The 13,133-nt window shown below is 34.2% G+C and overlaps 1 protein-coding gene across 1 annotated transcript; it reads right to left on the reverse strand.

The window, feature by feature from the left end:
- Positions 1-2,177: 2,177 nt before the first annotated feature.
- LOC130228916 (stromal cell-derived factor 2-like) lies at positions 2,178-9,366 on the reverse strand. The gene is made up of 3 exons (XM_056457417.1): positions 9,096-9,366; positions 5,688-5,884; positions 2,178-2,877 (listed from the first exon to the last, which is right to left on the reverse strand). Exons 1-3 carry the CDS (start codon positions 9,271-9,273, stop codon positions 2,599-2,601), a joined length of 654 nt encoding a protein of 217 aa, XP_056313392.1. The 5' UTR covers positions 9,274-9,366; the 3' UTR covers positions 2,178-2,598.
- Positions 9,367-13,133: the final 3,767 nt, after the last annotated feature.

A 13,133-nucleotide genomic window follows, 5' to 3' on the forward strand; every position in this document is an offset into this window, starting at 1 on the left:
AGCAAATTATACAACACAACAGAAAAGGAGACGATGCAAAACAATAGAAAAACTATCAATAAAATCTAACAAACATTAAAACATAATGAAGTGTCAGTGCTTCAGTGTCATGCATTAAAAGCCAGTTTAAACAAGTGGGTTTTACGCTTGGCTTTAAAGACTGGCAGGTCAGTGATTGTACGAAGCTCAGTTGGAAGGGTATTGCAGAGTTTAGGACCTGCCACTGCTTATCTTGACCGAGGGACTTCAAGCAGAAGTTGGTCAGCAGATCACAGCTCTCAAAATTTTGCACAAATAAGTGGGAGCAAAGCCATTCACGGCTTTAAAAACAAACATCAAAAGTTTAAAATCAATTCTAAACTTTACAGGGAGCCAGTGGAGGGAGTAGATTTTACACAAGCTGCAAACGATGAAGACATGACTGGTTATCTCCAACATAAAGTGCATTACAGTAGTCCAAACGCGAACTAACAAAATCATGCATGACTTTCTCAAGACCAGCCTTGCTCAGGAAGGGCTTGCCTTTAGAGAGAAGGTGAAGCTGAAAAAAGCTTGCTTTAATCACCAATTTAATCTGCTTATCAAATTTTAGACTACTGTCTAATCTCACACCCAAGTTTTTTTTACCACATGGCTGAAGCGAGGAAGGAGACATGTGCTGGATATGAAATGGTTGACCTCTTAGAATTGTCAACAGAATGCACTCAGTTTTGTCTTCATTTAGGCAGAGAAAGTTTTGTGACAGACATATCTAAAATAATCAAGTGAATCTAAAAAGTTTGGTGTAACAGGAATATAAAGCTGGACATCGTCAGCATACAAATGAAAAGGACATTGTGAAATAAAATAAGTGAACCTAAAGGCAGCATGTACAAAGACAACAAAACAGGGCCCAAAATGGATTCCTGAGGCACACCACAGATCAGAGGGGCAGGAGAAGACGTCGTCACCAACCATAACTGTAAAACTGCGACCAGTTAAATATAATTTTTTTTTTTAAATAAAAGCAAACAGCAGTTTACACTGGGGTGGAACCCCCCGTTTTCATTATTAAAAAAACAGTTAACAATGAAAAAAAATTGTTAAATTACAATAAATTGAATTGTATAGTTGTAGGGATTGTTTACAGGCTATTTAAAAGCTGGACCGACAGACGCAATAGACATGATGTTTGTCGCGTTTGGTTAATTTAATATACACGCGAAACCTTACTTGTGAGCCAAAATTGTTGCCGGCTTCTTTCATGGGCACGAGATATGAGTGCTTAAGTGCTTCATTGGCATCTGGTCGTTAACCGACGTAAAGCCGACGTTTGATGAGCTGGGACAATGGAACACACGACCGAATTATCATGCGTATGTTTGGCCGACCATATATAGATGTTAGAATTTAAAGGGGCAGACGTTTTGAGCTTCGGCCGACGTCAGCCCAACGTATGTGTGCTGTCTGTGATGGATTAAATCCGCCATCACATCATACGTACGAGCTGTCCGTTTTACCAATTTTATTACTTATTACAACCAGCATTTTTCACAAAGTTTTATTAGGTGCTTTCTGTGCATGTAGCGGTTAGTTCTCCTCATGGTCCCTCTCTGTGTATACTATTAGAAATATTGTTTACTGTACTGTACATTAATTCTCCAGCTACATGCGTGTCAGAACTGTAGTTAAATGCTGCCCCCGTTTGGATGCTCTGTGCGTATACCAGAAAAAAATGAGATGAACTGAAAAAACACATGGTACTTTATGACTGAAATAAATCAGAAGTGTATTTATCATTCGTTTTAACGCAAATGACAACATCAAATGCAAATATTTCCAAAAATTTATTCACGCTTTTGTCAATTTATGTACATATCAGGTCACATACAGTATGAAAGGGATTGGGAATTAGTCTACACAAAAGCAGTCCTATTAGAAAATAAAATATTTGTAACCCTTTACAATAAGGTTTTATTTGTTGACATTAGTTAAGTACATGAAATGAAAACTACTTCTAAGGCATTCATTGATCAATGCATGTTCATTCTAATGTTTACTAATTATACAATCAAAAATTGTATTTATTTTGAACCTAAATGTTACTATTTAGTGCACTGTACTGGATTTAGCCATATAACTTAAACTTTCAGTTGTATTGTTACCAAACAGCAAAAATGAGTTCATAATGTAATGTATTAAATTAATGCATTAACTAATTGAACCTTATTGTGAAGTGTTACCAAAACAGAAATAGCCAGTTTACACTTTCCCCACAGTAAATCCAGTAATATTTCAGGATGGCCAAAATTATTTTGCAAGTCAACAATGTAATTTGTTCCAGTGTAATATTTAATTCTAAAATAAATAAGTCGATTTTGTGGCCCAAAACCTTGCCCTTTTTTTCCCTTATGTACAAATAACAAATTCCCTTCATAAGAAATCCAGTAAAACAAACCTTTTCATCTATTTGTCTGTGATGTACATATTGTGCGTGACTTCTGTCTCCGAAGCAAATGTGTAGAAGTGACAAATCTGCAACACGTATATAAGAATTGGACCGATAAATGTATATAGAAAGGTTTTTTTGCAGTTCACAACATTGATGTATCGGCATCATCAGAGCTCGTCGTGATGAATAGGGTCACTGCTGGGCTGAATAAAAACCCCCTCCATCACCTTCCAGTAGTTATGCTGATTGGGCGAAGGCATTCCATGGACCTCACGCTGGCCTCTGATTGGATGACCGTACTGCTCTCCGGTAACGCTGAGGAAAACCTCGGTGCCGGTGTGTTTAAATCGCACCGCGTCCTCACGGTCCCAGTATGTGGCACTGCACTGGATGTTCCAGACGTCTAAATCGTCTCCTTCTCCATTTTCCCCAAACGCACTCACTTCCTGCAAACATAAAGCAGCTTGTAAAGAATGATTCTGAACGCTGCTCCAGTGTGTCAATTTTATTTGTACAGCACTATTTAACTCAACCAAGTGTTCACAAATGTGCTGCACAATACAAATCACAGAAAAACAATGTAAAATAATTATTAAAATCAAACAATTCTAAATCGGCAAATCAAAAAGGTAGGCTTTCAACTGAGATTTAAAAACTGATCTAATACAGAGGAGTGGAGCGTACCACAATCTAGTCACCCCTGCATAATAATCTCTGGTTTGATGACTGAAGAAACAGATGGGTTGATGTTCAGTCAATGCATTTGACAGATACGGAAGGGTTAAACCATTTTGTGATTTAAAAAGAACTGAAAAATTGCACAGGCAACCAGTGCAGAGAAGGTAAAACACCCCCGCTCATTGTCCCACGACCAATCGATCACCTCGATCACCCTAAAATGACCATTAATCCTTGAAAATCTCTGATCCCTTTGTGTTTGGAAACCATTGTATAAGAGAACAACAATGCATTATTAAAATCTCAGAATTGATGCAGAATATTTTTTTTGCTACAGCTCTGATAGGACTAGTATTACTAAAGGAATAAGGAGTGAATATCTTAAGGTGCTTTCACACATAGACGTTTGTATTGGAACCTGTCGGAACCCAGTTAGCGCAGTTTGTTTGGCATATGTGAATCCTGCAATCACACTCGGTTCGAGATAACCTGAATGAGGTGGTCTCAGCTCAACTGAAACAAACTCTGGAGCGGCTCACTTGTAGTGAGAGAGCAAAACAATTATATGAACTAACGAACCAGCCATATCACAGTGTATTATGGTTGTGTAATAGCCATATATACGACTATTTGAAGAGAGAATCAGGAGTAGGATGGGATGTCCTTTATACCAGTAAATGTGCATTTCATGTCAAATACGAAAGTGACAGCATGTGTTGTGGTTTCTGGCTTTTCTCTTAATGACTCTAGCTCAGACTGGGGTTATGAATATCAGAAGAATATACTTTATTGGAATATTTCCCAAAAAAGCAGAGACGTCCATAAGCAGACCCATCTCTAGTCTCACTCCAGGACAATCCAATGTCCCTCAAATTTGCTATCCCCTTTATCCTTGCTTCCTCCCACCTTTGTTTTCACAGCTGTTTACTGGTTCAACAGGCCTCTCCCAGCTCCTACTCCTTTACGACCCCTATTTAAAGACGCCTCTTCTTGTTGGCCCTTATAATGTACAGATCTAGTACAATCATCACCGTTTTTCCACATACAGTTCACATTTGGTAATCATGACTAGTATATATGTTTCAAACATCTAAACTGGACTCTTCTCCCCCATACAGTGTGTGTATTTTCATATATACATGACAGTTTCAACATATGTGTATACATTTCATGCCTTTCTGACACAGATGGTTCTCAAGTCCTCTCTCATGCTCTTTTATGACCCCTTTGCCTTAAGCTATCACCTGTTTTCAAAAAGATATATAATGGCAGATATGTAGGGCCCTCCACTCACCCAATTAAATGTGTCTTCATATAGGTTTAGTAAATAAAAATCTTCTTCACATGCTGAAATATTACCCAGTGCTGTTTATCCGTTAGGAAAATTGACAGAAATTACCATCAGATCATTTTTTTCATATTATAATATTTTGTATTAGGCCTATTGTTTTATTCATTTCAGCACTGACACCTCGAAAGAAAGATCAACATTGATCTACTTCATGATCTGACTGCAGTCTCGCTTCATCTTTAATTGGCATTCTAGCCAACATATTTTTGCATAGATTCATTTAATAGATACATTTTTACAAAACTTGACAACTGAAATGAGGCTGTATGAGAAAGTCTTACCTCTCTGATTTATATTGGTGAAGATGTCTGTGGTTTTAAAATTAAAGTGCACCTTGTTGCTTATAATGTCTTATTTCTCAATATCATAAATTAAAATAACACGTATGACAGCTGAGTGGAATCGTAGGATTCTGGGAAATAAACCCTGAAACTGACCAACGTGAAGAGAGTTTAATCGCACGTGACTTGTTTGAACTATTTGGGTATGTTTAGAAACTTTGCTGCATTAAAACCAAACTACATCAAGAGCAAAAATAAACATTTTAACGATTTTAATACCCGTTTCAGAACAAAACAATCGATCTACAGGTGTGAAAGTGCCCTAAGTCTAAGAAAGGTGCATTATAAATAATATGTATTATTATTATTATAGAATAAATACTAGTACAAATAAATTGTTAAATAAATTAGTTGCTGAAAGAAAAGTGCTAGTACCATGAAATAGATACTAGAACATTTTATAGATTAAATGATAAAACTGCTTCCTATAATATGTGCACAGAACAGAAAAGATGAACTGATGAATATATTTAGCTGCATAGTACATGTGGTGATATTTTTTTTTATGGAATACTGCAGTGCTTAGTGTAAATGATTTAACCTGTGCGCACCATTATTATTTATATGAATTTACTATATTATTATTTATATATATTTATTTCTATTTAAAATATAAAATTAAAGTATTTCCCCTGTTCAATCAATGATATCTCCTCTCAACTCTGGAATAAAGAAGTGGAAAGCTCAAAAATTTCTGACCTTACTTACAATGAGATTTAGTGTTGTTTACTAGCGACTGGATTGATGGAAATAGATACTCAGTCCATTTTTTTAAGGCTCAAGAACCTGTTTTCCTCACAATAGAGACGCCACAATAGAGAACAAAATACTATGACAGCTTCTATTTCATGCCAGCTTTAAGACAGGAGAGTATTGTGTGTTTTACCTGGTGGTTAGACAGCGGCGAGCTGAAGTGATGGGAGTGCAGGTTGCGTCCGGTGGTCATGTGTGTGATTCTGATGGCCTGTCCGCATCGAATGGGTGCCCCACGCTGGCAAACGCTGCCTGGTTTTCCACGAATACGCCAGTAGCTGTTGGCATCATCAGCTGAATCCACACCCGTTACTGACTGCTGCCCGCTTCCTGCAGGTGTAAACAATGCTTGTAAAATCTGAGCATATATAGTTGAAGATAGCTAATTTCTCATAACTGATTTCTTTTATCTTTACCATGATGACAGTAAATAATATTTGACTAGATATTTTTCAAGATACTAGAATTCAGCTTAAAGTGACATTTAAAGGCTTAACTAGGTTATTATGTTAATTAGACAAGTTAGGGTAATTAGGCAAGTTATTATATAATGATGGTTTGTTCTGTAGACTATCAAAAAATTGCTTAAGAAGGCTAATAATATTGACAGCAATATGGTTTTTAAAAGATTAAAGACTGCTTTTATTCAAGCCAAAATAAACCAATAAGACTTACTCCAGAAGAAAAATATTATAGGAAATACTGTGAAAATTTCCTTGCTCTGTTAAACATAATTTAATATTTGAAATATTTGAAAAAGAAAAGAAATTCCGAGGAGGGTAAAATTTCTTTAATTAAACTATGTAAACATCTCAATTTCATCATGGTATTTATTTACTTTATTACCATAGTATATATAGAATAATCAAGTATTAAAACTGATTAATTTATAGTCTGTGGTTCTTTTAGTATGATATTACAATACATATCATACTATAATATTATTAGACATATACTTGAATCTGCATTTATAAATATTTGTAATCAGTAATTGTTGGAATAATAACAATTGTTATAAATAGCGTGAACAGCATTCGATTATACAGGCATGTTATTGCTAAAACATCCACTGAGTGAAATATACACTAACTATTTTATTTTGGTCATTTTTGTAAACACAGATATAGATAATTATACACAATTTCACCCGAATAACTGTTAAAATATGTGCATCCACTGAGTGAAATATACATTTATTGTTTATTATTAAAACCTTTTTTTTGTTTGTTTTTGTAAAGACACATACATAATTACAAAAATTAACCCAATAACTCTTGAAATATCTGCATCCACTGAGTGAAATATACATATTTTGTTTTATTTTTAAACTAATATATTTTGGTAATTTTTATACACGCATTGATAATTATACAACATTTTACCCAAATAACTGTTAAATTTCTGCATCCACTAAGTGAAATATGCATTTGTTTTATTATTAATAATCTATTTTATTTAGGTAATTTTTGTGAAGACACATATAGATAATTATACAAAAATTTTACCCAAATAACTGTAAAAATATCGGCATCAAACACAGTGAAATATACATTTATTTTTTATTATTAAAACTGTTTTATTTTGGTATTTTTTGTAAAGACACATATAGATAATTATACAAACATTTTACTCAAAACTACTGCCAAAATATATGGATATACTTTATGAAATATACATATTTACATATATTTAATATAACCCTAATTAATAATATTTTTGCTTATTGTTCAGTTATGGTTAATTTCTGCATATGCACATAGTGTGTGGATAATTATACAATTTTTATTTACTCCAAGAACTGCTAAAATATCAAGATCATCTGTGTGAAATATTTTTATTATTATTTTATTATTATTCAATTATTCTGAGTTCTTCCAGTCAATGTATGTTGAGACACAAATTGATAATAGAATAAAAAAAAATTATTAGGACATGTACAAATATGTTAAACCTAAAGAAAAATATTATTTTAAATCTGTAGTTTTAATTAATATTTCCAATGTTATTTAATTTTACAGATTACAGTTCATTCAACAGATATAATCCCCATAGTAGCTGATAGTAATAGCATAACAAATCAGGGCGACATGGTGGCTCAGTGGTTAGCACTGTCGCCTCACAGCAAGAAGGTCGCTGGTTCAAGCCCCTGCTGGTTTCCTCTGGTTGCTCTGGTTTCACCCTCAGTCCAAAGACATGTGCTGTAGATGAATAAACTAAATTGGCTGTAGTGTATGTGTGTGAATGAGTGTGTATGGATGTTTCACAGTACTGAGTTGCAGCTGGAAAAACATGTGCTGGAAAGGTTGGTGGTTCATTCCGCTGTGGCGACTCCTAATAAATAAAGGGACTAAGTCGAAGAAAAATGAATGAATATCACAGACCTATATAATATTTAATATCAAATATATAATTATTGTACCTTTTAGTATTATTTTGTAGTGCACCTGTTGTCATGATTACATATCGTCCCCTTAGAATTATAAAGTTCTATCTGACATTTTTATCAAAATTTAGTTATTGACATATTCTTATTAAATGACAACTTATTTACATTATGGGATGGTTTTTACAAGTGGTTTAAATTTTAAGACTTTTTATTTTAAAAACAGATGTTACACACAAACTGTTTGCTATGGATTGCAAAACTTTGGAGCTCAATATCTCAAAATCATTCAGAACGCAGATAGAACCTTATAATTCTAAGGTGACGATATATCTTTTATGATATATACATGTAACTTAATGTCCTAACCGTAATAAAACAGGTATGGATCTGAAAGGGTCAATAGAAGTCAGATACACAACTCTATTGCACAATAATGTCAAAAAAGCAGTGGGTAGCACGTTCGCCTCACAGCAAGAAGGTCGCTGGTTCGAGCCTCGGCTGGGTCAGTTGGTGTTTCTGTGTGGAGTTTGTATGTTCTCCCAGTGTTCGCGTGGGTTTCCTCCAGGTGCTGGGTAGGCAAAATTGTCCGAAGTGTATGGGTGTGAATGAGTGTGTATGGATGTTTCCCAGTGATGGGTTACAGCAGGAAGGGCATCCGCCCGCTGTGTAAAACATGTGCTGGATAAGTTGGCGGTGCATTCTGCTGTGGCGTCCCCAGATTAAAAAGGGACTAAGCCGAAAAAAAAATGAATTAATAATTATCATTAGCAGAAATAATCATTAGCTTCCTGTACATTAAAATTGTACATGTTAGTATTATGTAGTGCACCTGTTGTCATGATTACATAAATCGTTTATAATATATATACCACAATGTATCGTAAGCAAAATAAAGGGGAAATGGGTCTATAGAAGACAGATACACAACTCTACTAAACATTAATGTCAAAAAAGGATTATCATTAGCAAAAATGATCATTAGCTTCCTGGCTAATCCATCCATGCACCAGCTGTTATGACACCGAGCAGCACTGTAATCAATTCAAGTGAATAGAAAACAAAAAGTGAAGATTCCACACTAGGCTAGCAGACATAAGCATCCTTTGAAGGCTACATGGACCACACAGATGAAGTTTACACCGGTAACTTTTGTACCTGAGCCGTATTTGACATCATGCGAGTGCAGTCTGACGCTGTGCCGAGTGTTCATCAGTTTGACCAGAGATCCACACGTCACGTAGCTGGAGTCCACATCACGAGCGCCGCACGGAGAAAACGCCAAACACACTAACATTAAATCCACAAACACGGACATGACTCTTAACGGCCCCATTGTTGCAGCCGGCGTCTATGTACATCACAGAAAAATGGATACGGAGAGTCCCATTCAAACGCTGACACGCTTTCTAGCCAATCGCAGCATGACAAGTCCGAAAACAAGGAAGTGATCTGAGAACATACACGGAAGCCGGTGATTGGATGAGGGTGGTGTGACGTCACGTTATAGTTGACGGGATGAAAATACAGAAAAATTAATTTTATGTAGAAAAATGTAGAAAGATTTCAAGTTATTTTGCAAGGATGTTCATTTTGGCCTTTATGGCCTCAACAGAAATAAGACTATTCTTAATGAAACATTCATTATTAATCTCATTATTCATTCATTCATTTATTTTATTTTCAGCTTAGTCCCTTTATTAATCTGCGGTCGCCACAGCGGAATGAACCGCCAACTTATCCAGCACATGTTTTACACAGCGGATGCCCTTCCAGTTGCAACCCATCTCTGGGAAACATCCATACACACTCATTCACACTTAAACACTACGGCCAATTTTGTTTACCCAATTCACCTGTACCACATGTCTTTGGACTGTGGGGGAAACCAGAGCACTCGGAGGAAACCCACGCAAACGCAGGGAGAACACACAAACTCCACACAGAAACGCCAACTGACCCAGCTGAGGCTCGCTACTTACTGGGCCACTGCGTCGCCTAATCTCATGATTCTTTTGGCAAAATATTATATTCATAAATGTAAATTTGTGCATTCCAAAACATCTTTTATTGCTTTTAACAATTTAGGTCAAGCCATATGTCAACTCGATTAAGCATTCTCTTAATCAAAAGGCAACAAAAACTGTGAATGTTTGTTAACACCTTGATATCTTTTTGTAAATCTGTTCTTCCCCTGGCAAAATGTGATGATGTGAGTCTTTTGACTATGTTTTGTTTATGTTAAAACAGCTGTACTGTTGGAAATTGAACAGTTCTTTTTTTATATAATGGAGATTTACATTCTTGTAAAATATGCAATTGATGAATAAATATTAAAATGAATATATATATATATATATATATATATATATATATAATATATATTATATATATATATATATATATATATATATATATAATATATATATATATATGAATAGTATCGTCTTTTTTAAGATTATCTTTTTGTCAAATGCCCACGTTAAAGTATTTTGATCTGATTTATTTGTTTTTTAAACATCAAAATGTAAGTTTAACATCGATTTTTTCATGTGTGATACAATTTGTTGCTTTTCTCATGACAAAAATAACAGCATTTTTAGCCAATTTATTTATTTTAATGGGTCAATATTATATTCACAAATGTACATTTTCTTCATCATTACCTAATCTGCAACATTTCTTTGTGACTTAAATTGTTTAATTACTACATTACAAAATGTTTATAGTGTAAACATTGTGAAATTTTCTAAGGACTTATGAATATTATTTAATTTGATCATTCTACCTCTGTACGCTGTTTTTAAAATTATTTATGTATTATTCTTTTTTATTATTTAAATCTCTTTATTTCCTTGTTTATTATTATACTTGATGTAATCCAATGGTATGGTTATTAATATGATTGTATTGCTAAAACCCGAAAAATAAATAAATAAATAAAACAATACAATTATTACTAATTATTACTGATATTCTGATTAATATCCAGGGTGGACTTATTCTAGTCTACATACATATAATACAAATAAACATTTTATTTGAATAATTGATAAAATATAATAATAATGATAATAACAATAATAAATGTCTATTTTATTTTCATGTGTATTTTTTGGTAGAGGTGAAAATATTGAGAAATATTGAGGAAGTACAGAAACATATTTAGAATTAGTTATTATTATATAAATATAATAATAATTATAAATAATAATAATTGTTATTATCATTGTTATTATCATGGTTATTATTATTATTATTATTATTATTATTAGCAGCAGTAGTAGTATTTTTATAAACATTGAATGTAAATTATTAATAGATATTTTGGTCAGTTTTGGTATAAACATATCATTTGTTCATTTAATTGCCCTATGGCAGTGGTTCTCAAACTTTTTTCATCAAATACCACCTCAAAAAAAATAGTCTCTCCAAGTACCACCATAAAATGAGCAGTATTGACATACAGTAGTTGTAGGCCCAGTAAAGCAGCTACAGCTCTGTACAGTTCAAAAATTGTGGCAGATATCATTCCTATTATTAAGAGTAATATTGTCAGCACTTTAAACATAATAAACTGTTTGAACATTAACCCTATACTGTGCTTATATGTAAAAAAAAAAAAAAAATTAAAAATTAAAATGTGCTTTTAAAAGTTAAACTGACAGGTTACTGTTCTTAAAGTAAATAAAAAACTCCTGTATTTAAATGTAAAGTATCAACACCTGGAAATATAGGCTATATGTCATCATATTTATATATAAATACATTTTGATGCATTTTTAAATGCATGTATGGACACATGACATATATGATCCTCTGCCGTACCACTAGAAAGAAGAACCACAGTTTGAGAACCACTGCCCTATGGGATATTGCTCGTGAAGCATTCATTCAACAAGTTCATTAGTTTTTTATTTTACGTATGTTTTAATATTTAAAAAAAACTTGGACAGAAAGGCTTCCAATTTCATTCTTATCATCCATCTTAAGCAACCATAGCCACAAATATTCAACAACAATTTAATATTACATGAGGATATTACTACAAGAGCATAACAGTACTGCACTAAAAATGCAAACATTAAACAGAAGCAGGACAGTTTTTTTAATTAAGTGGGTCGTTTCAACTTTCAACTAAATGTCAGGTAAAAATCTGTGATCTGTTTTATGCTACAGTGATATTCTCATACATAATCTACACATGATGCAATGCGTGTTATTGTTATGCCAGGTGGCTGAAGTCGAAAGCACCTGCACAAGCAAAGATCATAAACACGATCCTCTCTCTGTGTGTTATTGTGATGTTTTCCATATTTCTAACTGAGGTTACGAGCCTTGGGAAAACATCCAAAAGCCTCCACAGACACGTGAGCAAAGTCACACCTGCTTCCTTAAGACTGTGTACAAGGATATCCTTCAGTTTACATTCATAACAGCAAAATCCTGGCTATGGTGAGTAGACTATAAACCTCCTCAGCGACAATGATAGAGATCATAATAATTGTTAACATGATTAATAATTAAAAATGATTTAAATAAGCTTTCAAAATGGATGTTTATGAGTATGAAGCAGTGGGGAAAACTAAATATTACAACTGTAAGTGAAATTTCTACATTTGTTTCAATAATCTGAATGTCTGAAAGATATTTTTAAGGTGACAAAAGTTAAAAACTTCCACTGCATTCTATTCTGAAGGACTCATTCCTATGCCCTAAGACCTTCAAAGGGAATAGGGCATAGGGATGCACCCTTTTGAATAGAGCACAACACTAAACAACTTCCCTGCACAAGGATCATGGGGGTCCGAATATCAGTCACCTGTACCCTATGAAATCCTTCGTTTCAAAGGCCCCTTCAGTTTTGGGCCAGTTTTGGGCACTTGGTTTGGAATGATGCTTCATAATGGCAGCTTGTTTTCACTCTGAAGTGAAGCATATCAAATGTATTGTTCATTTTATAAGTGTGGGTAAGCAATTTGATAAACCTGTTTAAAATGCTCATTAACATTAATCGGCCAGACACATCTCTAGGAGTGTTGACAATGAGCGACAGCATATACAGTATAAGAAAGATGATTAATGTGAGGCGGCACGGTGGCTCAGTGGTTAGCACCGTCACCGCACAGCAAGAAGGTTGTGGCTGGGCCAGTTGGCGTGTTTGTGTGAGTTTCCTCTGGGTGCTCTGGTTTCCCC

Source organism: Danio aesculapii, chromosome 5, assembly GCF_903798145.1.
Source record: "Danio aesculapii chromosome 5, fDanAes4.1, whole genome shotgun sequence".
In the NCBI taxonomy this organism is placed as follows: Eukaryota; Metazoa; Chordata; class Actinopteri; order Cypriniformes; family Danionidae; genus Danio; species Danio aesculapii.